The sequence below is a fragment of the Rhinatrema bivittatum genome, chromosome 15 (genome assembly GCF_901001135.1).
Source record: "Rhinatrema bivittatum chromosome 15, aRhiBiv1.1, whole genome shotgun sequence".
Classification (NCBI taxonomy): Eukaryota; Metazoa; Chordata; class Amphibia; order Gymnophiona; family Rhinatrematidae; genus Rhinatrema; species Rhinatrema bivittatum.
In genome coordinates this window covers 53,201,406-53,229,211 of record NC_042629.1, presented here as the reverse complement: position 1 = coordinate 53,229,211, position 27,806 = coordinate 53,201,406, and the positions used below count along the sequence as shown (strand labels likewise).

General features: G+C 43.9%; 1 protein-coding gene across 1 annotated transcript in view; it reads left to right on the top strand.

Annotated features, from left to right (window-relative positions):
* Nucleotides 1–847: 847 nt before the first annotated feature.
* The window catches only part of CIP2A (cell proliferation regulating inhibitor of protein phosphatase 2A), a 61,267-nt gene continuing 34,308 nt past the window's right edge, over nt 848–27,806 (top strand). Inside the window, 14 exon segments of the mRNA XM_029578272.1 lie at nt 848–1,539; nt 2,060–2,207; nt 2,729–2,841; nt 4,122–4,216; nt 5,240–5,356; nt 7,183–7,249; nt 7,251–7,295; nt 8,014–8,159; nt 8,259–8,334; nt 8,920–9,147; nt 9,322–9,481; nt 9,935–10,076; nt 16,187–16,286; nt 22,820–22,938. Of these exon segments, the coding sequence (XP_029434132.1) occupies nt 1,438–1,539; nt 2,060–2,207; nt 2,729–2,841; nt 4,122–4,216; nt 5,240–5,356; nt 7,183–7,249; nt 7,251–7,295; nt 8,014–8,159; nt 8,259–8,334; nt 8,920–9,147; nt 9,322–9,481; nt 9,935–10,076; nt 16,187–16,286; nt 22,820–22,938 (1,658 nt within the window). The 5' untranslated portion in view covers nt 848–1,437.

The following is a 27,806-nucleotide window of genomic DNA, read 5'->3' as shown; positions in this document are numbered from 1 at the left end:
TATAATACCAGTTAGCTACAGATGATCAGATTATCCTTACCTAAAAGGATAATCCATGGGACTGAACCTGGAGTTCTTGGTACTGGGCTTCTAGGCAGAAAACCTGATTTGCGCACAAAGCATAATTTCTGTGTACAAATCCTGCTTTCTGCATATAAAACAATTTATGCATAAATCACTCTTCTTCCCAGGTTAAAATGTGCACTCAATCTATGCAAAAGGAAGAGAGCACAGTTTCAAGTTGGCACACTTTTTTAAATTCCCATTTGCTTACTGCATCAGAGTACAAACAGGGCCCAATTTAAGATGATGGCACCCATAGGCAGAGGACTTAGGGCAAGGGGTTTATTCCCACCCTGCTCTCTGGAAAGCAGAGCAACAGATGGAGTCCTAGTTTTGGGCACATTCAGAATTTAGTGTCCATGCCTAAATCCAGCCCTGAGGGCAGCGGTTCCTATGCCACCCAAAGAAGAAAAGACTTTGAGGCCATCAGAGGTGCCTTTTGCCACCCGACAGCAGAAGAGGAGGAGGAGACCTGCGGCTGCCGGGGGAGTCCATCCTGCCCGGTGGCAGAAGAGGAGGAAGCCTGCGACCTAACCGAAGGAGAGGGACTGGAGCTGGCGCCAGAGCCTGCCCGCATGTGTGTGTGTAGAGAGAGTGCAGCCAGCGTGTGCGTGTGATTGGAGGAGAGGGAATGGAACGTGTGTCTGGGTGTGTGCTACTGATGCGATGGTGGGGCAGAAAGGGGTGTGTTTGTGTGCATGGGAGACCACACAAATGCATTGGTCCCCGGGTGCTGGAGACTCTCATTACGCCTCTGCCCAATAGGATACCAGATATGCCTCCTCGTTGCTGGGACCGACTCATAACGGGCACTAGCTTTGTCCCTGCCTTTTAAAGTATTCAAGATGCTTATGACGGTGCTTTGTGGAAGTGTTTTCTTCGACGTCGCTGGATTTTAAACCCTCCTCCGCAAACAGCTGGCGGCTGCCAACACCCTGAGCATTTACAGTGCTAAACGTCACTATCTTGCCCTCCTATCACCGCAGGCTACAGACCGGCCAGGTTGAAATCAACCATCCAACAGCCTGCCTCAAAGATCACACGGGGGAGAAACCATTGGCTGAACCTCCGAAACGAGCAACAAACTCACGCACGACGTAACCGGAGTGGAGGAACTTGACGTCAATGCGCATCGTGCGCGCTCTGACGTCATATTGTCCCAAGACACTGGGGGGGAGGGAGGAAAAGATGGTGGAAAGCGCGAAATCCGAAATCTGAAGATCTAGAAAGACAGAAAGCGTTTATGAAGTGACCGCAGCACCCTCTCGCGAGGGCCCGGAGAGCCCGTTAATGAATGTCTGCGGCTCCGACAGCGGCTGAGGCGGTATTAGTGCTGCTGCCAGGAGTCCTCCTCCGGGAAGCGGCGGAGCGACCATGGAGGCTACGAGCTGTCTGAAGGCGCTGCTGCTGGCGCTGAGCCAGTATAAGATCAACAAGGCCGAGGGCAACACGCTGCAGCTCCAGCGCCAGTTAGAGGTGAGGGGAGGGGGCGACCTGGCCGGCAAGAACCTCTCTTTATTAAAAAAGAAATAAAAAAGTAACTTTGCTGCTTTGTTCTTCATTCTAGAGCATAAAGCAATAGGTTGCCTACTTTCTTTCCTTAGACTAATACGTGAAGCTTTTTGTTAAGAGTCATCAGGTGAGCCACGTTTGCAGAAGAAAAGTAGTTTTATATCGGATGCATTTTCTGCAAAACCCGATTTGTCTCATAAGGGATTTACGAAAAGTGCGCTTTCCTATAATTCCGCTTTGAACGATCTCATTTACAGTATGGTTGAGCCAGCAACGATTGCTATTCGTTTCAAACGACATTTTAAAAGAAAATTAAATCCATAGAAAATATGAACCTGAAATGTATATATTGGCAATTTGCTCCATTCGTGGCAGGGAATTGTCGAAACAGTTAATGAAACTGGAGAAAGTCAGTTTTCCCCATTGATGATCCTAATGCTATACCTAATGTAAGGGGTCGGTTTTCACTTTATCTTGTTTCTAGGTTATCTTTGGGCTGAAACTGACCAGAATCTTTTCGTCAAAAGAAATCTTGCCAAGTGAATGTTTGAGCAGCCTTGTGGAACTTATCGAGGATCCAAATACTAACCCTTCCATATCTCTGAAGGCTATTTCACTGTTGGCTCATTTAGGTAACTTATTTTGTGTGCAATTTCTGAGCCTGGGAAATAAATGCTAACATAGGACCAGTTACAATCCCCGGTTTCTTCCCTGGTGGTTAAATTTGTAAATAAGTCAAAATGTGAATAACAATTGAAAGGCCGTTTTGAAACAAATCAGCCAACTCAAAACAAAGACGAAACATGCAAACTTATTAAAGCAGGACTTGGGCAGCAGTGGACATTAGCTGACATTCTTATTAGCTCTAATCTGATGACCAGTTTTCAAGCATCATGCAGTTAAAGCGTTGGATAAAAATGATTGTTAATAAATGTGATTGTTATTTCCTTTCATCATCTTTTTTTTGTTTGGGATAGGTGTACTTCATTATGCACACTGTTGTACATTAAACAATGTACAAAACAAAAAAGTTAATTCAATTTAAATTTTGCAGTGTTGCCTTTCAAACAATAATCAAAGCATTTGTTTGCAATATATACTCTAGAAAGTACCTCAGTATGGTATAACCTTTTGTTATTTTCCTTATTTCTAGCTGTAGATAATGATACCAGAGAAGCTCTTCACACTACTTACAATCTCACAAGTGTGTTGTCAGGAGTGGTTCACCGAAATAGTGCTAGTCTGAACGATCCAGTACTGTTACAGGTACAGAGGAACAGACAATTGTTGAGGTCAATATTCGAAGGATATGTTTGCTAAGTTTTGAAGTTAGCTAGAAATTTGAATATTTCCTGCTACTCCTTGGGAAAATGTTTTCTCCAGTCAACTTGTTGCCCGCACAAAATTTACCCACACTCAGGTCGATACAGTAAAGTGTGCTCCGTCGGAGCGCACTGTCAGCCTGCTCTGGACGCGTGTTTTCCCTTACCCCTTATTCAGTAAGGGGAGGAAAACACGCGGCCCACCCGCGGCACCTAATAGCGCCCTCAACATGCAAATGCATGTTGAGGGCCCTATTAGGTATGCGCGCGGGATCCAGTAAGTAAAATGTGCAGCCAAGCCGCACATTTTACTCTAAGAAATTAGCGCCGACCCAAAGGTCGGCGCTAATTTCTTCTGTCGCCAGGAAAGTGCACAGAAAAGCAGTAAAAACTGCTTTTCTGTGCACCCTCCGACTTAATATCATAGCGATATTAAGTCGGAGGTCCCCAAAAGTTAAAAAAAAAAAATAAAATAAAATTTGAATTCGGCCCGCGGCTGTCGGGCCGAAAACCGGACGCTCAATTTTGCCGGCGTCCGGTTTCCGAGCCTGTGGCTGTCAGCGGGCTCGAGAACCGACGCCGGCAAAATTGAGCGTCGGCTGTCAAACCCGCTGACAGCCGCCGCTCCAGGCCAAAAGGAGGCGCTAGGGACGCGCTAGTGTCCCTAGCGCCTCCTTTCCCTCGTTTGCACCACGTCGCCTAATTTGCATACTGGATAGCTCGCACCGGCAAAGGGCCGGTGCGTGCGCCGGGAGAGCGGGCGTTCGTCCGCTCTCCCGCGGTTTTACAGTATCAGGCTGAAAGGTGGAGCTGGGGGTGTTCCAGCGATGCGGTTTCACTTTTGTCTGGGCAACACTGATGTGTAAAATATGTAAAAGAACTCTACAATAAATTGTAATTTTTTTTTTAAATAGTAAGATTGGTGTTTGTGTGTGTTTTGTTTGTATTTAATAAAGATTGGACCCATAGCTCATGGGTAGGGATTTTTTTTTCTTATTTTCCCCAGAAATGTATTTATCAATTATTATTTAGTTATAACCAATAAAAACAGGAGAAAATCAGCGAGGGGAAAAAGTCATTTTTTTCCACTACTGTTTTGTTGGTTTTAATAAACTGAAAACAAAGGCCCCTTTTCAAGGGATGACATGCATAGAAAAAGTATTCAACACCAGCAAGATTTCCAATATAATCTCTCTATATCTAACAAAGTGGAATTTATTTTAGAGTATTCACCTACTGCAGAGGTTGACCTATAATGTCAGAGTCTTCCAGGCTAGTGGCAAGATTGAAGAATTAATTACATTTCTAATGCAGCATATGTAAGTAAAATGTTTTATAGTATTTTTAAATCCATGATCTCTGAAACCTCTATGCTCCTGTGAATGGAGTTAGGAATGCTGTTTTATAAGGATTTTTCCCATAAAGGGGGAAAAAACTAGTTTATTACAAAGCTTTGTGAATTGACATGGAGGGGAGGAGTACTGGGGTTGTACTAAAAAGGGGGATCCTGTTTGCTTTCTTCCCAAGGCTATAGTGTACAAAGGAGAAGGACAAGGAGAGAGATCTTACAAGCAGTCACACTGTATGGCTGATTATAAATGATATGTCACAAAGGGTTGAGTGTTTAAGAGAACAGCGATAGCCTGGATACTTGGAATGCTTGTTCTTCGGGAAGGGGATGGTTCGGAGGGGTTAGGATTTTTTTGGGTGGGGAGGTTAATGAAACGGAATGGGGGTTATCCAATGAACAATGTTAATTGTTCTATGTTAGTTTCTAACAGTGGTGTGCAGAAACGCCTCACCACCGAGTGACTGTTTCATGGAAATGGTTGGAAATGTTTAATAAAAAGATTTGAAACGTAAATGCTAAAATCTAACTGAGCCATTTGGTGAACATGATATTTCTTAAATATGGGATCGTAAGAGACTTTGTAGCCTGTGATGTAATGGAAAAAGAGGATAAATTCCAAAGAGGTGCATGATGAGTCTGGCTTATATGCAGTGCACTTTATCTGCTGCCATCACAAATGTTAGTGGTGACCTGCTGTTGTGTAACTGCTGACCTCGCAGATATTGTCTGGTTTTCTGCACTAGGTTCCCTGCATTGAAACAATCCTTCGTCATCAACATGAATCTGTTTGTTCCAGTTTTCAGACTGTCTTGCTGCAATTTTATTATTTAAAAAAATACAATATTTTTTTTAAACAATAGATTGGGTGGGGGATTAGAGGATTAGGAAGAAATGTTTGAGGGCAAAGCATAGTAATTCGTTAAAAATGGTTGTTGCTGGATTTGATGCAATGCCTAAAAAATTTTAAATGTCTTTTTTTCTTTCTTTCAAGTCAGTCGACGGAAGATGAGATAACCATGCCATGTCTGGGACTCCTGGCAAACCTTTCTCGGCACAACCTTTCTGTCCAGGCTTATGTTAAATCTTCAGTAAGATATTTTTTTTTTTTGTTTTCTGTATGATATATACATTTTTTACATTAAATATTAAAGATGATAAATGCCCAATTCTTAGTGTAGAACTGCCTATCTTTCCATGAAATATGTGATGAAGTCCTATAAGTGTTAGAGTGCAGTGGAGTTTGAGCAGTACAGTTTGTCATTCATACAAGGGGCAGTTTGAGTTGTGTGAATAAGACCCGAGGGCAGCCCTCATAAACTGTTGTCATTTTCTTTAATGCTTGTTCAGTAATAAAACCATTAAGACTATTTAATAGACAATGCGACTTTCTATATATGAAATTAGCAATAATCAGCAAGTACAAAATTAAAAGTGTAGCAAGCTTAAACTGCTAATGCTTAAAGACTGTGCACAGGGAAGTGCATCTTCTCCTATTCCAGTGTTTCCCAGCCCTCTCCTGGAGGCACGCTTAACTGGTCTAGTTTTCAGGATAATGAATATGCATGAGAGAGATTTGCATACATTGGAGACAAAGTGTATGGAAATCTGTCTTAAAACACATTCATTGAGGCAAAACCTGACTGGCTAGGTGTGCCTCCAGGAGAGGGCTGGGAAACGCTGTCCTATTCTCTGGTTGTAAATTACCAAATATGTTGGCAGGAGTTTCAGAAATGACATTTCAATCCCTGCACAACCCAGATACCAACGTCTTTGTTACTGTAATACTCAAGTAATCAAATTAGCATGAGAGCGTAAGGTGCTGGCAACTACAGCTGCTTAAAAGCATTTGAGAAAGAAAAGGCTGCATATAAAGGAAATATTTATTTTATTTATTTATTTATTTAAAATTTTTATATACCGGCATTCATGATACAATCACATCATGCCGGTTTACATAGAACAGGGGTGTACAAAGAACAAATGAGTAACCTATTAGTGAGGAGGAAGCAGTTACAAATAACAAGGTACTAGAACTGGGAGTAGAGAAGAAAGGGAGAGGATAACATTAGATAAAGATATTTACATTAAATTAACATTTTTACAATGGGAGGTAGTTCAACAGGCTGCAGGGGTTAATCAGTGTCCGGGAATGCTTTTTTGAACAGCCAGGTCTTAAATATTAAATATTGACCTATAGTAAGCATGTCCTGCTCTTCGCTGTAGCTGTCTTTGGTACTCTCCAGTCATTCTGGATAATCAGGCCGATGCAATACCGAGCGCTAACCACAGCACACAGCTCAACACACACGATTTGCCGTGCATTTTAGATGCGTGTCCTTAACCCCCGATGCAAAACGGGGGTTAGCACATCCAAAACCACACAGGTAACAGCACTCATACACATATAAATTCATATCGATAGAGGCTATTACCTGTTTCCTCCCCCCGAAACATAACAAATAAAATGTGTGCCCGAAGCACACATTTTAACCCGCAAAACTTAACGCCTGCCCAAAACAGGTGTTAATTCTGGAGGAGCCCAGTTCCTCTGACTTAATATCTTTCCTAACCCGTGGCTGTGCACAGATTAGGAAAACCAGAAGCTCATAAACTTCTGGTTTTCCTAACTGGCTGCCTGCTGCCAAGGAGGTGCTGGGGGCGAACAATTTTCCCTAGCGCCTCCTTTCTACCACACCACCCCGACTTAAATATTAAATCAGGCGCCGGGAGAGGTGGATTGGCCGCGTTAAGGGAGTGGGGCGCTCAATTATGAGCACCCGATTAACATGTGCCAGTATTGCATCAGCCTGAATAGGATTGCTCCATTTTGTCACAGAAAATAACAGGAATATCTAAAGCTTCTACTTATTTGCAGCATAATAGTTGTGCATATGTTACAATATTTTCTCTTGTTCTCCCTAGAGTCATTTGAAGAGTTTCTAATCGTACCCTAATTAATTTTTTAGCCCATAGTAGTTTAACTGTGGTGGTGTTTGCGCTTCTCTCTGCTTTCAAGTCTCACTTTAAATGAGGAAGTTGGTGAAAAGGTAAGCCTGTTTTGCTTTGGTGTATTCTGGTTTTATTAAATGTATTGTTAAGTGTCAACTTACAAGCTATGTAATGGGAAAATCTGACTGTCCTGGACCTGTATAAGAAGATTCTGAAGTAGACACTAAATGTATTCATATAGAAAATAAACGTAGAAACGCAGTGTTCATAGTAAGAATACCCCACCAAAACAGTAGACCAATTCTTATAAGGTCAAGCATCACACAGGTATAACTTCCCTCCTCCTCCCCTCAGAAACTTCCACAGTACCAAATAATCTTTGTGTACAAAAGGCTTGGGTGGGTTGCTACAAAGTCAGGTTGGTGTAAGCTTGTTGAAGTGATTTCCCCCCCCCCCCCCCCCCAGTAATTTTAAGTCTGGGAATGATTTTCGTATCAAGTTGCAGAGCCACTGTAGGGTTTCCCCAGCAAAGCCAAACTACCAAGAAAAACCATCCTGAGTCAGGAATTGCCTGGCTTGTTGTTACCACTGACTTACTGGGCAAATGTACAAAATATTTTGCAGATAAAGCCTATTTGGTTGGCCATCAGATACATTTTCCAGTTAAATCATCTGGTTTTTTTATATATATTTTTACAAATTAGGAAATCAATTCATATTTGCCTTCGTTTACTGGTAATACTTCTTTAAATTGAAGCTCATTGTGTCTTGTAATCATTCTATACTGTTCTGAGCTGTTTTAAATTTTCATTTCAGATTTTCCATGCTAGGAACATCCATCAGACCTTTCAGTTAATTTTTAACATTCTTGTAAATGGAGATGGAACTTTAACGAGAAAATATTCTGTGGATTTGCTGATGGATCTCCTGAAAAACCCTAAAATTGCTGATTATCTTACCAGGTGGAAATTTCTCCTCAAACATTTTGGGTATAGATTTAGGAAGAAATATCATTTATATTGCATCATCTGAAAAAATATCTTCCCATATATATATTGTAGGTATGAGCACTTCAGTTCCTGCCTCTACCAAGTGCTGGGCCTTCTTCATGGAAAAGATCCGGATTCAGTTTCAAAAGTATGCAATTTTAATAAAAAAAAAAAAAAAAAAAAAAAATTATAAAACCTTTTAAATAATCTACTGGAGATGTTTTCTTTTAATCCAACCTCTGTTTGGGTTTCATGTATATTGTTAGTATTTCCTTTACCATGTTGCTTGTTTGAAAGGTGTTAATCAATGCTCTGCGTACAAACTCGCACAAACTTCATGCACTGAAGCTTGAAAAGAGATGTTTTTTGTTTTAAGAAAAAAGCTATTTTCTCCTTGATAAGAGACTTAATGTAGCAATGCAACTGCAGCACTCTGCCCATAGTAGAGCCCTGATCTCTAGAGAAAGATGCATTATTTTACTATTATACATATGTAGGATGCATTTCAACTTGTCAGTCAAATTTACACCTCTCTAGGTATGGATTTGTGAGCTGTTTTTTTTTAAGAAGAAAGCTTACAGATAATAGGTTATTATAGTGACTAAAAAAAAAGTGACATGCTACAGTTGTAACATTACACTAAAGGATTTGATTGACACACTTAGCAAAATCAAATACTGGACTGAAAAATATCACAATTGCAGCCTGAATTTTTTTTTTTTTTTTTTTGCAGGTTTTAGAATTGCTTCTTGCTTTTTGTTCTGTGACTGCTCTGCGTCGTGTTCTGCGGCAAATGGTATTAGACCAAGCTGGTGTGCTTGCATCTGGCAATAATAAGCTCGGAACGACTGCTAAAGCTTCAGATCCAGCTGTTGCGCTAGTTCATTGGTCAAGCCAGCCTTTGGGAGGATCTGAAAACTGTTCAGTCTTAGCGTTGCAGTTGTTCAAGGAGATCTTTGAGGTAAAGCTTGCAGAACAGTATTTACGGGAGAGAACCTATGCTTAGTTTGTCTGATTTAACAAATGGTGAAATAATCCAGATCTTTATTTTCATTTCATGTTTTTAAAAGTACTGCAGTAATCTATGCTACTAGTACTTGTCGTTTTTAAATGTCTTCCATGTGCATCCAAACAGGATGTGATAGACGCAGCCAACTGCGCATCAGCTGAACGCTTTGTGGATTTACTCATGCCAGTCATCCTTGACCAGCTGCAAACTCCTGATCATATTGTGGATGAAGTATTAGCAAAGAAGAAATGTGAAAGAATTGTCCGAGCCATTGATGTCTTGCTAAATATCCTTTAGACAGGTCACATTAGCAATTGTGTCTCGTCGCCAAGAAGAAAATAAAAGTAGGATGCTCATTTCTATGGCACATGTTGGGCTGGATTTACTAAACTTTTCTCATGGACACAGCATGGGGGAAAAGCCTTATTAAATTAAGTCCTATATGTCTTTAAAAAAAAAAAAGTGCTAGGTTTGGGAAGGGATTGTTCAGAGTATGAAAAGGCTAACAAAAGTTTCAAGAGGTAAGCTTTGGGAGCTACCAGTGTCAATACATTGCCTCGATATGGGTCCTCCCTAGCCTTGAAAACTTGCCTTTCGTTAGCCTTAAAGTGGTATTTTCTGCCTAGCTGGTTTTGTTTTCCTTTTAATTAATTCTTTGTTGGGAAACCAACACTGCTCCCTTCCTTAGTTTTAAAAGCAATGTATCATTTTTGTAGCCGATATCCTTAACTACCTTTATTGCTGTGTGAGGATGATGCTTTGAAAGTACAAGTTGCGAGGAAGCTGTCTGCTGACAGATGTGTATGTCTGGTAGAATACCAGCTCAACTGCAGTGGGACAGATGTTGGTTTTGGAACAAAGGTCGCAGACTGGGAACTCTGGTGAGTACAGCAGTAACATTATGTTAAAAACAGAAGTCCAACAGCATTTTGTTTACCAAATTGAAGTTTTTGTGAAAATGTATCATGTAGTGTAAAAGGCAGGTCACTTTTTTTTTCTTGCGGCCTGAAAATTTGGATGAAACACTATCGCATTGTTTAGGTGTGTGTGGTTAATGAACTGCAGATAGACTTAGCCTATTGGGCCTTATCTTTATTTACTAAGATATATATTAAATAGTCTTTATTTGCCATTGTCTACTAACTGACCCATCCAGCCTACCCACTTATTCCTGTCCACACTACTAAGGATAAATATCGGCTGCCAGCTGAAGCAGCTTGACCCCTTGTAGGATATCTGTTTTTCTCCAAGTCATGTTTTGTTGGCTCTCCCATTGGTTCTCTACCATCTTGTGTAGATGAGCATACAAGTTCTCTTACTTAATCAAACACTCAGCAGACCCCCTTCCCAATGTCTCCCCCCCCCCCCCCCCCCCCAATACTTGATAGAAATCTAAATACCTACCAAAACTGGTGAGACTCTTGTTAGAATTTCTGGCCACCACCCTTGACCGTGTTTGACGGGACCCGGCCAACAGCAACCTGCCAGGGGCAAAACTGTTGATTTCCTGGGAAGTTATAGTCTGCTGGTTGTGACCCAGATATCCCAAGGCCCGCAGTGCCACTAGATTGTGCTTTCTTTGTCCTTGTTATCTCTTCATTTGCCTGTGCTCTTGAGTGAGCAAAGGTTGTGTTGACAATACTGGCAGCCAAACCCAACCCTATTTCTACCTCTAGCCTTTTCTGTCACGATACTGATTTTTGCTATCGCTGCTGGTAGACTATTCTAGGCATCTACCACCCTCTCGTGGTTCCTCTGAACCTTTTCTTCAACTTTATATCAGGACTCTTTGTCCTTGACATTTTCTTCTTAAATGATGGTTTGCAATACATTATAATACAATATAAGGTGAATTTTAAGAACTGCGCATGGGAGCACATGTACGCGCATTTGCCGATTCGCACACATGGAAGTGGCAATTTCATAATACATGAAAGTATATGCATGCATGGTATAAAATGGCTATACGTGTGTACATAGGCGCACAATTTTATATCGACACCCGCACCCGCATGCAAATACCCGCCTCAATCGTGTAAGTGTGGGGGGGTATTTTTAGTAGATACGCGTGCCAATGCAATTACCTGTTTTCTCCAGTTTGCTCCCAGCTCGCCCTAGTAAAGGATAGGACTTCTTAAACCACCTAGCTAACTTGCCTTCCTTTAAACCTATTAGCCCTGACCTTTAAAACCCCGCTGACTAGCCTAGTTTTGTTTCATGACCTACGCGCCACCCATAGCAGAAGTAAAGTATCATGGATAGGGACCCCAGCATGTGTTGGTGAGTGTAAATACTTAATTGCTGGTTTCATTTGTATTTCCTGGAATGCCCATGCCCCACCTCTTTTTCATTAAAAAAAAAAAAAAATTCCCTGTACATACCCAGATCAGTCCAGACTCCTGGGTTTTACCTCCCTGCCAGCAGATGGAGACAATTTCACTGACACTGTACATAATTCAGTGTGCCACCTGCAGTCCCTCAATATTTCTCTGTCTCCAGCAGATGGTAGATGGTCAAAACCTGCAGTCAGGAGACTGTTTTGGATTTATAAGCCTTCCTCCCAGGGGGTTTTTGGGTCCTAGTGATTCCTTCCCTGTCTGGTTGAGGTGGATGAGCTGGGGGTTGGTGACCCTTTTGTATGCTTGCTCCTTTCTTCTGTGGGATGTAAATTTGATGGTCCAGATCCCTCCCCTTCATGAGGTTACTGAGGCAGGTACAGGCTCAGAGTGGCTCTTTTCTTTTAGTCGGTCCCTTTTTAATTTTTTTTTTTTTTTAATTTGGCTGTTTTTCTTTTTTTTTCTGTTAACAGCTCTGTCGGTATTGTAAGTTTGGTAAAGTTTTAAAGAAAAAAAAAGTATGCCTTTTTATTTGTTCTCAGAGTAAAAGAAAAAGAGAACAAGGAACTAGATAGGAATCTGTGCAGTAGCAAGCTTCCAGCGGGGGAAGCTACCTTAGCAGCTTGGGGAGCTCAGTGATGGGGGTTTTCAGCAACTTCTCTGCCTGTGCAAGAGACTGGGTGTTGGCTCCGTGGCGCTGAGGGACTGTGCCCCTGCTTGCTGTTGAGGTGCTGGTGGTGGTGTGGGGAGGAGCAGTGTGTGCGTGCAGCAAAAGCATTCAGGGGTCTGCATCAAACATGGCTGCACTGGTAAAGCAAGCCTCAAGGATGACTGGGACTAGCACTGAATCAGCGCAGAAACAGTGGCCATTTTCAATTCCCTAACAGAGTCTGTGGGAGAGGCAGGGGAATCTTCTCAACTATTGCTGGCAGTTCCCTGTCCTGCACAGGTCCAAGAGACACTTGCACAGAGGAGTAAAGGTCTTCTGCCAGTGTTAATTTGCTTATGCGCAAAGCGTGTTTAGGGAGATGCTGGCTCTTGGCCCCAGTCTCCATGGATTCTTGCCAATCAAGAGGCCTGAGCTGTTGAGAAGCTCTTCAGGCTGATGATTTTGGTGCTAGATGTTAAACGGATCTGGGCCTAAACATGCTGAAGGTGCAGGCAGGTTTTACTTAGCTATGTGGTAGGCCACTGCAGCGGTTCTTTTCTAGCGTGCGTATGCGTGTGTGCGCATTCTCACAGTGTGGCATGTGCTGGGGACCTGTGTGCATAAGGACATGGCCTAGATTTCAGCGTGTACAACTGCGACCTAAACTTGAGCATGTATTTGGACAGCTACTTGTGTGCATAAGGCTGCGACCTAGACTAGAGCGCTTATATGCGTGGATACATGTGCATGTATGACCATGGCCTATACAAGCACTTTATTTGTGCATGTACTTATGCGCATACAACCGCAACCTAACCTTGAGCATATATTTGTATGCATCCTGGAGGGGTGTGCGTGTACACCCAGGTGGCATTGGAGTGTGCATAGGAGGCCACCTGAAGCCGAAGTTCAGGAGAGCTAGGTGCCAGGGATGAACAGTTCCAGATGTGTCCTTACTATGGAGTATCTGGGAGCTCGGTTCAACACACTAGCGGAGATAGTGTTTCTCATGGAGAGAGATTGCTAAAATTGCAGAATCAGATTAGGCTTCTGCTAGAGCATTCGGTGGCCAGGGTCTAGGACTATTTACAGGTCTGGGTTCTATAGCATCGACACTGGAATTAATGCGTTGGGCATTCACACATATGCAGCCTCTGCAAGGGGCTCTTTTCCCGCTGGAATCCGTTATTGGAAGAGTTTCATCTTCCTCGTCCGTTAGAGGGGGAAGCCAGGGACAGTCTTTCGTGGTGCTTACTCACACCAGTCTCAAAATGGTGCGGAATTGGAGATTCTAATTGGATAAGCGTCACCACCAATGCAAGCCTCTCTGAATGGAGGTGGTGTGGCAAGATCAGTCAATCGAAACAGGAGGCCTCGTGGCATAACAATTGGTTAGAGATGAGAGCGGTGCATTTTGTGTTGCTTGCCTGTCTGCCAAGGTTATGCGGCTCCAGTACAGATCCTATCAGACAATGCAACAACAGTGGACTACATCAACCATCAAGGTGGAACCAAGAATCAGGCAGTAGCTCGAGAGGCCTGGGAGTTGATTCTCTGGGCAGAACAGCACTTGGAGTGGCTGGCAGTTTCTCATATCGCTAAGTTTAGGTGGATTTTTCAGTTGGAGATAGTTAGACCCCGGGGAATGGGTTGCTGTTGGAGGCAGCGATATGTCTCATTCACGGAAGATGGGAGATATCCCGACCGAAGAGAACATCAAGGCATCGCAGTTCTACAGCCGCTGAACCGAAAAACAGTACAAAGGAATAAGAGTTTTTTTTGCTGCCATGGACTCAAGGGCTTCTTCTTTGTCTTCCCTTCTGTGGCCTCTAGAGAAACATCAAGCTAACATGGTCCTGTTAGCTCCAAAGTGGCCACCTCGACCATGCTTCTCAGATCTGATCAACATGGCCATAGATAGGCCCCTGAGGTTCGGACATCAGTTGACGGTTTTCCACCAGGGCCCAATATTTTTGGGTCAAGTGGCTCACTTCTGAGAGGAGACAACTGAGATGGAGCGGATATTCCAAAGTGGTTAATTTCACCTTCTACATCTTTGACGTATGTGCAAATTTGGAGGATTTTCGAGTCCTGATCTGCTGTTGACAGAGTGCAGCCTCAGTCAATTCAGTCTATGGTGTCGCATATTTTGGCTTTTCTACAGAAAAGTTCTGGTGAAAGGACTGTCCTTTAACTCTGAGTGTCTAGGTAGCGACATTGGGTTGTCTCTGGGGTAAGGTGCAAGGATGTCCTCTGTCTGGAAATCCAAATGTTCTATGGTTCCTTCAGGGAGCTAAGAACTTGTGTCCTCAGGTATGGAACATTTGTCCATATTGGAACCTGAATCTAGTCCTTAGAGGACTGAATGAGGCTCTTTTTGAACCATTAAAGAGAGCTACGATTAAATACTTGACTCTCTAAAGTGGTTTTCTTGGTTGCTATTTGTTCAGCTAGGAGAATTTCGGAGCTCCAGGCGCTGTCATGTTGAGATCCCTTCCTACAGGTATCTTTATGCATTGTGCCTTCTTTTCTACCTCGTAGTCTGAGTTCCATCTTAGTTAGAGCTTCCAGCTTTTATGGATTTGGAGTCCTCTATGACTCATGCGGGGGAGCTTAGGCTCTTAGATTGGAGGCATGCATTATTGAGGTATCTAAAGGATATTTATGATTTCCATAGGTCGCATCACCTCTTTGTTCTGCAGAGTGGTCCAGAGAAGGGAAATAAGTCATCTAAGGCTACAAATTGTGAGGTGGCTGAAGGAAGCGGTCAAGTCAACTTACATTTCTAAAGGGTGCCCGCTGTTGGGGGGGTTTAGGGGCGCACTTGACACGTTCTCTCAGGTGACTTTCTGCGCTGAGTCACATCAAGTGTCTCTGCATGAAATTTGCTGGGTTGCTGCTGGGAAGACATCCACTTTTGCTAGGCATTATCGCTTGGATGTCGGGGCTCCGGCTTCCATGTGCTTTAGTGAGAGTGTTCTATGAGTGGAACTCTCCATGTCCCACCCGAGTTAAGGGGAGCTTAGGTACATCCCAAGAGTCTGGACTGATCTGGGTACATACAGGGAAAGGAAAATTGGTTCTTACCTGCTAACTTTCATTTCCTGTAAGTACCACAGATCGGTCCAGAGACCCGCCCTGGAGGGGGAGAGTAGCTAGCTGCTCGACTGTTGCTTTGTATATAGTGCAGAGTTGTTGGAGGTTTTCAGTGCTGATCGCTTATGTTAAATTTGGGAAAACAAGTTTTCTGTTGTCTATTTGGGCAAGTTCACCTTCCAGTTTGTTGAAGGGGAGCAAGGTTGCTTAGAAATTTATGGTTATTGCTGTCATCTTGACTTGGGTACAGGTCAATACTGAGGGACTGCAGGTGGCACACTGGGTAATGTACCGTGTCAGTGAAATTTTCTCTGTCTCTATTTGCTGGCAGGGAGGCAAAACCCATGGGTCTGGACTGATCTGGATATGACAGGAACGAAAATTAGCAGGTAAGAACCAATTTCCTTTTACTCGCGTACTGGCAGATACACGTGTACCCAGGCGCTTCTGAAAAATCCGTGCGGGCTCACACTGGGCCAAGTATACACGTGCATCTCCTGGCTTTGGCGCGCATAGGGCTTTTAAAATTCACTCATGTATTCTGTTTTATAAATTAAATCATAATATTGGGGTAATTTTGAATAGTCCACATTGTTTTCACTTTTAGTGCATGTGCAAAGGAAAACCCCTGCATTACTGTGAGTTTTGTCACGGGATGGATGGTTGGATAAACAAAGGCTGGAATGAATTTCTTGCTGGGCTGAGCAAGAGATTTACTCATAAATATCTTTATGGGAAATTAATTCAATTACAGTATTAGCTTGATTTTTACTTTGGAAATATATTATTAGTGCTGGTAAACTGATTTCTCTTGAATTGGTTACAGTTTGGTAGAGTCATGCTGACTTTAACTTGGCTGTACAAAGCTAGCATAAGTAAATATCCTTTTTTCTTTTTTTTTCTTTAATAGCAAAGTGGCCGCTGATATCATCTTGAAAACATTAGATCTCATGAGCAGAGTGAAGCAGTTGGTGGCAAATATGGAAGCTAGTTTCTACAAAATTCTTCAGGTACAGCTTTAAGGAGCACATTAGACTATTTTTATTGTCACAAGTTTGCATGGGCAGTAGGTGCAAAACACATCTGCCCTGTGTTCCATGGTAAGATGCCTCATACAATTATTGTATGGGGTCAGTATCATAACAGAAAACTTTGTCAGTTAACATTTTATACTTTTTAACATTTTTTCTATCAGCAATTTCAAAATCAAACTTGATATCTGATCTACTTATGAAGTAGTGTTTATAGAATATTGTTCTATGTTCTCCAAGCTGCTGAAGTGAATACTTAGCAGTTCCCATAGAAAAGGAGGTCAGTATACTGTCATGCAAATTAATGGACTTTTCAGCTTAGATCCAGAATTCCAGATTGTATATCTTCTGGTGGTGATAAATTGCATTTATATCGTACCCTTTATCCATATAGAATTCTATTACAGTTGGTATATTAGAAACCCTGTGGTCGCACACACAATCTTTCAAAGAGGCCAGGGGAGAAGAAACAGTGTGGTATTAGCCAAGCTGTTTGGCAAACCAAGGCATAAGGAAATAGCTACTTGTCCCAAGGTCCGATAGAGGCGATAGGCAAGAAGTTCCAATTCCAAGACTCCTGTCTCAATTTTCATTTTATTATAAACTTGTTCTGCAGATTTTCTTACAGAGGGCAGTTTTCTTATTTAATTATATTTGTATAGAAATGCTGTTTGTAATCCCATCAAGTCTTGTAATCTTAATAGTTGTATTCATTCTGTTCATTTATGGAAATAAGACCATATTCCCAGTATGTACCCAGATCAGTTCAGACTCCTGCATTTTGCCTCCCTTCTAGCAGATGGAGACAGAGTTTTGCTGACACTGCCATGTAACATGATGACACTGCCACCTGCAGTCCCTCAGTATTTCTCTGTCTCTAGTAGATGATAGAGGTGCAAAACCTGCGGTCTGAAAATTAGTTTAAAAAACAAAAAAAAGAGGGTCTCTTTTTTTTTTTCCTTTTTGTGGTGTCGCTTGACCGGCGGGGGCAGATCACAGGCAGCCTGGCTGGTACAGTGCTGTATCGGCTTTTTTCTTCAGCGTCTTCGGAGTGGCTGTCAGGGCACATGTGACTGAGCTGGCAGGGACTATGCCGCGTGGCAGCCGGTGCTCCGTGTGCAGCAATGCACACGCCTGTCCTTATCTGGTGTTTGTTCCTGCTGCTGCTCCGAGGGAGAGGGCACCTCAAGAACGCTTGAGAGTTGGGGGAGGCAATTGTGATGGCCACGGGAATCGTGGGTGATGTTGGCACGGCAGCAGGCTTCTTCCTGTTAGCATGGGGAACAGCAGTCATTTTGGCTTCCTTTGGCGACTGCATCTGAAGCTGCGGGGTGGGGGGGGGGGGGGGGGAGAGAGAAGGGAATCTCCCTCCATGGCTGTTCCCAGCCGATCGAAGTCTCGTGGAGGACCTAGGGGGCCCAGGAGCCTCTTCGGAGGAAGATGAAAGTCGCCTGGGGAAGATCTGAGGATCCCGCAGTCTTTCCTTCTGACTTTGTTCTGCTGCTGCATAAGGTATATCTCACAGGAAGGCTACAGGATGCCATTTTCAGAGGCAGGAGGGTCCAGAGGTGTCCATGGCCTAGCAAGAGGTCCAAAGTGTTCGCGGTTCCAGTGGTGTGACCAGGATTCGGCAAGTCCCAAGTAAGGCTGCGCATTCAGTTGCTGTGGACGAGGCCTCAGGGGAGTCAGAGGACAGGGACCCTCCTGAGGCAGATTCTTCTCCAGAGAGTCAGGATGACGGGTGGGGTCAAGCCCCAGTTGTTGAAGGGGACAATCCTAAGGTGGTCCCTAGGAAGAATTGTGACCCCCGATTCCCTGTATCTTTAAGGAGCTTGGGAATTAAGGTTATGTGAGAAATCTGATTGGGAAGAAGTGGACCCAGTCATGGATGGCTTAAGAGATCTGGCGAAGGCCTTCCCTTTCCATAAATTAGTGAAGAAGTTAATGATTCAGGAGTGGGAGACTCCAGAGACCGGTTTAAAGGTTGGTAGAGCAATGGATAAATATCCATTACTGGAGGACATGCTTGAAATGTTGAGGCTGCCAAAGGTGGATGCCTCAGTGTCGGCAGTTATGAAGAAAAGAACCATTCCAGTGGCCGGTTCTGCAGTTCTTAAAGATATGTGAGACAGGAAGTTAGAAGTCCATCTCAAAAAGATCTTTGAGGTGTCTGCTCTGGGCATTCATGCTGCAGTATGCAGCAGTTTTATGCTTCGTGCTGGTCTGTGCTGGATATAGCAGCTGCAGGCTGACAAAGCGATGTCAGTGTCCAGAGGTCAAGTGGCTGGAAGCCATGGTGGCCTGTGGAGCAGATGCATTATATGACCTCATCAGAATGTCCTCAGGACTATGATGTTAGCAGTCTCTCTGCCAGGCAGCTCCTTTGGTTGAGGAACTAGTGGGCAGACGTTTGGTCTAAGTCTTAGGGTGTTACCTTTTAAGGGGAAAACTGCTTTTCGGAGAGGAATTAGAGGAGCTCGTAAAGCATTCTGGGAGAGAATAAAGGGCATAGGTTGCCAGAGGATAAGCCGAAGGATGGATAAGGATCCTTTTCTATGCCGCCTTGCTTTAGGGTGGAATTGCGGTTTCGGCAGAACAGAATAGGGCTTCAAGAGGAGCCCAGAGACAAGGCACTGGAGACAGCAGTTCTGGAACCAGTCCTTTCGAAGCCAAATAGAGATGCTTCGGCCATTGGGCATCTGGATCCAAGTCCACCCAATGAATAGAGGCTGGTCCACTCCTCAGTGCCAGTCATAAGGGGTCAGTTGACTCTTTTTTACGAGGAATGGGCCAAGGTCATGACAAACCAATGGGTCCTAAGTGTGATAAGACAAGGTTACACCTTAGTATTTGCTTGCCCGCTAAAGAACTTGTTCATGGTGTTTCCTTGCGCCTCCATAAACAAAAGGCAGGTGGTAAAGGAAACCATCGACCGCCTACAGATTCTGGGAGCCATTGTCCCCATACTGTAGAGGAATGGGGGACGGAGAGGTATTCCATTTATTTTGTGGTCCCAAAGAAGGAAGGGACCTTCTGCCCGATTTTGGAACTAAAAATGGTGAACGTGGCTCTCATAGTTCCTCATTTTCAGATGAAGACCCTGCACTCGGTAATTGCAGCAGTGCGCAAAGGAGAGTTTTTGGCCTCTCTAGATTTGACCGAAGCGTACTTACACATAGCGATCCAGCTGGATAATCAGAGGTTCATGATTTTTGGGACACGTGTTCAATTTTGCTCCCTTCCATTCAGGTTGGCGATAGCTCTGAGAACCTTCATCAAGGTGATGGCTGTGGTGGTGGCAGCGGCTCTTAGGAAGGAGTGTATTCTAGTTCACCTATATCTGGACAATTGGCTTATTCGGGCAAAGTCAGAGGTTCTTTGCACACAAGTAGTGGTGTTAGTACTGCAGCAGTTAAGGCCCCTAGGTTGGACTGTGAATCTGTCAAAATCAGTTTATCCCTTCTCAGGTGTTGGAGTTCTTAAGGGCGAGTTTCGACACCAGGATCGGGAAAGTGTTTCTTACCAGGGAACACATTTGCAGACTGCAGAGGCAAGTTCATAGCTTGTTGGAGAGTGTGGTTCCCAAGGTGTGGGATTATCTGCAGGTTCCCTGCTCCATGGCTTCCATGTTGGAATTGATTCCTTGGGCATTTGCTCGTATGAGGCTTCTGCAGAGGGTGTTGCTTTCCCTGTGGGATCCATTGTCAGAGCAGTTTCATCTACGCTGCCTCTTATGGAGATGGCCAGGTCCAGTCTCATGGTGGCTTGGTCGGGACAACTTAAGTCAGGGTGTAGACTTGGAGGTTCCAAAATGGATAGTAGTCACAACCGATGCAAATCTCTCCGGTTGGGGAGCTGTATGCCAGACTCAGTCGGTGCAGGGCCAGAGGTCGGCAGAAGAGGCATCGTGGTCTATCAACCACTTAGAGACAAGAGCAGTGCGGTTTGCATTGCGTGCCTTTCTACAGCTCTTACGTGGGCGGCCAGTGAGGATTTTGTCGGACAGTGCGACAACTGTGGCTTACATTTACCGACAGGGTGGTACCAAGAGTCGGGTGGTGGTTCAGGAGGCCCAAGAGCTAATATGCTGGGTAGAGCAACATGTGGAATTATTGGCAGCTTCTTACATAGCCAGGTTAGACAGTGTACAAGCAGATTTTCTTAGTCGACAGCTGGATCCCAGTGGGAGTTGTTGGAGGAAGCACTATGGCTTACCTATTGCAACTGGGGCATGCCCCGAATGGACTTGATGGCAACTCAAAGGAATGCCAAGGCTCCATGCTTCTTCCTTTGCAGAAGAGAACGCAGAGTGGAAGGGGTCGATGCCTTAGTACTCTAATGGCTGCAAGGGGTTCGCCTGTACATATTTCCGCCATGGCCACTAGTGGGCAAAGTGTTGTGGTAAATAGAAAGTCATCCGGGATAGGTAATTCTAGTGGCGCCAGAGTGGCCTCGTCAACCATGATTTGTGGATTTGATCAGTCTAGCAGTGGACAGGCCACTGCATCTTGCTCATCTTCCAAACCTTCTGCACAAGGTCCCATATTTTCAGATCAGGTGGCTCGCTTCTGTCTTGCGGCTTGGCTTTTGAGAGGAAGCGTCTGATGGAAAGAGTATACCAAAGATGTCCTTTCCATTCCGCTGCAAGCTAGGAAGACTTCAACATCCTTAGCCTATGTGAGGGTGTAGAGAGTTTTTGAGACGGTGCACAGAGCAGGGGGGTTGAACCTATTCGAGCGTCTGTGATGCACATTTTGACCTTCTTTCAACAGGGGTTGATAAAGGGTTTGGCCTATAACTCCTTCAGAGTCCAGGTGGCAGCATTGGACTGTTTTAGAGGCAAGGTGCAGGGAGAAGCCATAGCTGCACATTCAGATTTGATGCATTTTCTCCAGGGGGCAAAGCATTTGTGGCTTCTGGTGCAGAAGTTGTCTCCCCCTGGAGCCTTAACTTGGTCTTTAAGGGGATGTGTGTGTGGCTCCATTCAAGCCACTTAGAAGGGAAATTATGAAGACTCTTGCCTTAAAGGTTATTTTTTTGGTAGCAATTTGTTCTGCTAAGAGGATTTCGAATCTACAGGTTCTGTCATGTAGGGATCCTTTTCTGAGGATTATGGAGTCTGGAGTCTGCTTACGGTTCATTCCTTTCTTCCGAAGGTGGTATCGTGTTTTCACTTGAATCAATCAGTAGAGCTTCCAGCCTTCCCAAATCTGGATGTGGCGGTGCCTCACGCGAGGGAATTACGGCTCTTGAACGTGAAATGAGCCTGGTTATGACTTTCGACTATCTGATCATCTTTTTGTGCTATGGAGTGGTGCAAGAAAGGGACATAAGGCTTCAAAGTTCACCATAGTGCGGTGGTTGAAAGAAGCGATAGGTTTGGCGTGCATCTGTCAGGATTGTCCTATTTCTGAGAGTTAAGGACTCACTCTACTCAATTGCAAGCGGCATCCTGGGCCGAATGTCAACAAGTATCCCCACATGAGATTTGTAGGGCAGCTACTTGGAAGTCATTGCACACTTTTGCCAGACATAGTTTGGATGTCCAGATGCCATGGGCTTTGGTGAAAGTGTGCTTCAAGCGGGACTCTTGCAGTCCCACCCTGTTTAGGGATGCTTGGGTACATCCCAGAAGTCTGGAATGATCTGGGTAGATACAGGGAAAGGAAAATTGGTTCTTACTTGCCAGTTTTTGTTCCTGTAGTACCACAGATCAGTCCAGAGTCCTGCCCAGTTGATGTGGGGAGAATTGGAGAGTCTGCTCAATCTGTTATTGTAAATAGACTAAAAAGAATGACACAGGTTTTGTTTGGTTTCTTCCATTAAGGTTGGAAAAGATCGTTCCCATTATAGGGTTCCATTTCCTACTGCTCATTCAGGGGGATGTGTGATGTGGGGACGTGTTTATGTATATTCAGTGGTGGGCTTAGGTACAGGACAATAGTGAGGGACTGTAAGTGGCACACCAGGTTATGTGGCAGTGTCAGCAAAACCTTCTCTGTTTCCATGTGCTGGAAAGGAGGCAAAACCCAGGAGTCTGGACTGATCTGTGATACTACAGGAATGAAAATTAGCAGGTAAGAACACATTTTCTTACCCTTTTATTAGCTCCAGAAATCGTGTCCTCAGTATTCAAAATGGGCCATCTAAGTAAGCTAGCTGGATAAGACTTCTCCGGCTAACTTACATGGGATATTCAGCAGCACAGCTATGGTTACCTTAACTGGATAAGTCTAAATATCAGCAGGATATGTAACTCCACTCCCAAAATATTCAGCGGCTGCTACTTAGCTGGATAAGTTGCTAATTATTTGGCTAAGTAGCACTGAATATCAGCCTCATTGTAATTACTATTAGACTCTGAGAGGGTTGTTAACATAGGTTGCTTAGTTAGATTTTAAATACTTACATTTCACTGTCATTGTTTAGTCTAGTCTTTGGAGGTGTGTGTGTGTATGTGTGTGTGTGTGCACGCATGCACTGGCTAACAGGTCCTTCTGTTTCTCCCTTAGGATCATCGCTTAATCACACCTTTGTCCTTTGCTCTAACATCAGATCACAGAGAGCAAGTGCAGACTGGACTTCGCATCTTATTTGAGGCAGCTCCAATCCCAGACTTTCCTGCAATAGTGTAAGTTATAGCTTGAAGACATTACGTGTGATGCTTATGTTCTGATAAGGACTTCAGTGCACTCTTATGTAACATTCAGGGGAAACAAAAGGTTTTGTAAATGGATATTTTATTTTTGTAGTGGCTTGATGAAGGAAATATAACTTTGAAGTCTTAATTGTCCAACACTAGCCAAATCCATATTTAATGACACCCAATCCTGTGGCATGTTGGGTGACATTTTCTCCATGGTTTTCACAATTTCTAATGTTTACTGGCTTTCTGTGACATCCTCTTGATCATCAGAGGCTTTTATGTTTGCATTCTTTTGTTTCACGTATCACTTGGCTTTCTTTAAGTACTGAGTTCATGGATGAAATCCTTTAAAAGCCATTGTTTATGTACTAGCCTTAAAGTTGAAGTCTTACTAACTGCAAAGCATAAAAAAAAATTTATCTTAGGTGTTTATTTCTAATGACAGCCAAGTTTTTTAAAGCATTTTAAAAATAGACCTCTTAAAACAAGCAATGGAGTGTGCAGCTGCATATTCATCCTGAGCCGGTCAAGACTGCAGTTTCCACTGTGCTTGCTTGTTGTCTGTCATAGGGAGAATCATTTTCAAAGTCATTTTCCCAGGTAAAAGGGCCTACCTTAAATCTATCCTCACTCAGTGTGGCTAAAAGTCTGCCAGACTTCCATAACATGCATACTTTTAACTGAGCTAAAAAGAGATGTTCCTACAGAGAGAATAAAACAGCACATGGGATTTGGAAAAGAATGTATGCTATTTTATACCATGCCCCCCCCCCCCCCAATCAAAAACAAAAATATGCACACAGCAAATGCAAAGCGCATGGGCACTTTTATCGTGTGTACTTTGTAACTGTTGATTTTCAAAGGGCAACGATGCAGTTGTTTTCCCTTTTGAAATAAGCTGCAAAAACATGCTAAGTACTTGGTGCCTTGCAAATGGCGCAGATTATTTGGAAATTGCCCATACAATCCCTCCTGTATGTCTTCACCCTACGCTGACAAGTTGCTTAGCCAAGGGTTCCATCCTCTAGATGAGTTATTAACAAATTCCATGAAAGGATTCCAGCTAGTTCAAAATCCCTGCTTCCTAATTTTGATTTTGTAGTCTTGGTAATTTTCTGTTCCTGTTCAAACCCCAGATCGGTCCAGATGCATGGGTTTTTCATCCCTACCAGCAGATGGAAATAGGGTCAGTAAAGCTTTTCTTCTCTATTACTTAAGATAGCATGCCACCTGCAGTCCCTTAGTATTTCTCTGTCTCCAGCAGATGGTAGAGATGTAAAACCTTCAGTCTGAAGATTTAATTGAAAAAAAAAAAAGAATAGTGAGAGAGAAATTGCTCCCAGAGATGGCAGATGCCAGTGTGGATCATCCCCCTAGTAGAGTAGGGTGAGCAGGGAATTAACGACCCTGAAGTGGCTCTGCCTGGAGCCTGCATAGGGATTGAAAGTCAGTCATCTGGCTCCCTCTTTTCCTCTGGAGCCCTTCTTCCTTCTCTCTTTCTCAGCCTGGTGAAGACATCCTCAGGAAAGTATTTTTAACTTTTATTCCTGGTTGGGACTGGTTAGAAGATCTGTCACTTTAAAAAAAAAAAAAAAAAAAAAAAAAAAAAAGGATTGCACAGACAGGCTGGCTCGGCTGGGAAGAGGAGGGGATGAGCAGCTGCTTTGGAGAAACAAACCAGGGCCAGTTTTCAGTGTGCACCCACAATCATAGCAACCGCGGAGGGCAGGAAAAACTTCCAGACATGAGGAGAATTGATCGCATCTTAATGCTTTAGCGCTCTGCAGCAAGTGAGCCTCTAGAATAGCCAACACAGAGGTGGAAAGCAGGCCAGCACTTCAGCTGTCAAGAGCAGGCAAAACTGCTCTCTGACAAAGCAGTACCAGCAGCCACCTTGTCAACATATGTGAGGGAGCAGGCTGAATTGGGGGAGAAAAAAAGATTCCCCACTGCCATTATCTCTTGTCCCCTGAGTCGTCACTGCTTGTGAGGGGAGGACGCAGAAGAAGATGAAGATCCTTTCAATGAGAGGGTCAGACGATTCAGAAACCTTTTCCTCTGAATTTGTCCTTCTCCTGCATAAGGTGTTTTTAGCCAGAAAGGGTGCAGGAAGGAAGCACTCCTGTCCACAGATTTTCCAGTGGAAGGTCAGGATTGGGAGATTGGGGTATCAGGTGGAATTCTCCATAGGCTTGGCTTTAAAGGGCAGCTAGGCAGTGACATAGAGGATTTGGAGGACTCAGAAAGGGTAGGAGGCCCGGTGAAGGAGTCTCTTAAAGGTGATGTGACTTCTTGGATCCTGAGGCGGTTTCAGTGGCGGAAGGGGATGACCCTAGAATGGTAATGTTGTTTAGGAAGGAAGAGTTGTTGCCTTTGATTCCGCACGTATTACAGGAGCTAGGAATTAAGATTCCACAGGAAGTCTGATCATGAGTGGGTGAATCCCATTATGGAAGGTTTGCGATGGCCAGCAAAGGCTTTTCCCTTCCATAGGACAGTAAAGAAGTTAGTAATCAGGGAGTGGGATACCCTGGAGGTCACACTGAAGGTGGTGGGTAGGGCAATGTCAAAGCTGTAGCCCTACCTGAGGATGTCTTGGAGCGCTTGATACCTCCCAAGATGGATGCTTCGGTTTAAGCAGTGACTAAGGAAAACCACCATTGTGGTGACAGGGTCCACCACATTAAAGGATGCACAGAATCAGACGTTGGAGAACCATCTCAAGAGAATGTTTGAAGTTTCAGCCTTAAGCACCCGGACAATGGTCTGCAGTAGCTTTATTCTGTAAACACCAAAAGTGCACATAAACTTCACTTGGTCAAGAATTTTCATATAAGAGTTTTTTTTATTTCAACGCGGTGACTCCTGACAGTTAAATGTGATGTTTGACAACAGTCCCCGACACGGACCTGTGTTTCGCCAGTCCGGCTGCTTTGGGGGGATTTTTTAAACAACAATCTGTCACATAGTATTCTGTATAGTATTCAGGAGTTTACCTGCAGTAGCTTTATGCAATGAGTCTGTTTGGCTGGATGTGGCACTAGCAGGCGAAGGGTACAGTACCTTCGGCCACCACCAAGCAGACTGAGTGCTTAGAGGTGGGGGTGGCCTATGTGGAGGATGCATTGTATGACTTTGTTTGTAAGTCCACCAGAATTATGGTATCGGCTGTGTCAGCTAGAAGGCTCTCGTGGCTGCGGAATTGATTGGCAGATGTCTAGTACAAGTTGCAACTGGACAATCTCTTTTAAATGCAAGCTGTTATTTGAAGATGACATGGAACAGCTGGTGAAGAACTTGGGAGAGTCAGAGGGGCATAAGTTGCCTGAAGATAAGCAGAAAAGAGTCAAGGAGCTTCCTACCTTGGTCACGGTTTCGAGACACAAGGAAATATTGGCCAATAAGGGACTCTTCCTCCTCTCAGAAGCAATGGTAGGATGCAGCCTTTTTGGTGTCCATGTAGACCAGCCCATGACAACTCCAGTCAGAGAACTGGAGTAAGCAAAACCAAGTAATGAAAAAGGCTGGTCCACTCTTCCTTAGAAGTCATTGGAGGGAAAAGGGCCCTCTTCTACGAAGAGTTGACCAAAGTCACTACGGACCAGTGGGTCCTGGAAGTAATAAGAGATGGCTACACTTTAGAATTTGCTTGTCCGGTTCAAGAAGCCTACATGATCTCCCTTGTGCATCCCCTATCAAAAGAGAAGCTGTTTGGGCCATGTTAGATCAACTGAGGTGCCTGGAGGCAATAGTTCCCATTCCCCGGGGGGAGTGTGGAAAAGGAAGGTATTCCATCTATTTCATGAGTCCAAAGAAAGAAGGCGCCTGCCAGCCCATTCTAGACCTGAAAAAGGTAAATGCGGATCTCAGAGTGCCACAGCTTCGAATGGAAACTCTGTGATTGATAATAATAGCAGATCACAAAGGAGAGCTTCTGGCATCATTGAATTTACAGAAGCTTATCTGCACATACCCAACAGAACAGAACATCAAAAATTCCTTCCATTTATGGTACAGGGAGACCATTTTCAATTTCGAGCACTCCCGTTTGGATTGGCAATGGCACCTTGGACCTTCACCAAGGTTATGGTGGTATCCGCAGCCCTGCAGAAGCAAGGAGGTACACCCTTTTCTAGACGACTGGCTCAAAGTCGGAGGCCCTATGTCTATGTTTGTACATAATGCCCTCTCACTTTTATCGATTGTACATAACCTCCTAACTCCTCGCTTAATGCTTGCACAGAATGTTGCCTCAGTTCCAATTGTACTTACCGTCACAGTTCCTATTGTACACACTGCCGTTTAATGATTGTACATAATGTCTTTTTGCATTTAACGATTGTACATAATATCCAATTATTAATCCTATCTCTACCCCTACCTTATTTCCTTCCTCTCCTCTCCCCTCCTCAGTTTTAACATCAGTTTCACTGTAAAGCCATGTTGGCTGCATTCTTGTTTTATGGAAACCGATGTGATGTTTCTAACGAATGTTGGTATATAAAAAACGTTAAATACTCGATACAGCAAGTCATGCAAAGGTTGCAGACTCTGAGCTTGATGGTGAACCTAACAAAGAGCAATTTAGTACCAACCCAGTTGCTGGAGTATCTGGGGGCCTGATTCGACACCAGGTTTGACAAAGTGCTCCTTCCGGCAGACAGGGTGTAGAAGTTTCAGACACAGGTCTGCCGCTTATTGCAGCTTTTTGTACCAGGGTCTGGGATTATTTGCAGGTCCTGGGTTCTATGGCATCTATTCTGGATCCTAGTTCCTTGGGCATTCGCATTAAGAAGTCGCTTTTGTCCCACTGAAATCTGCAGTTGGAGTTGTTCCAGCTTCCACTACTGCTT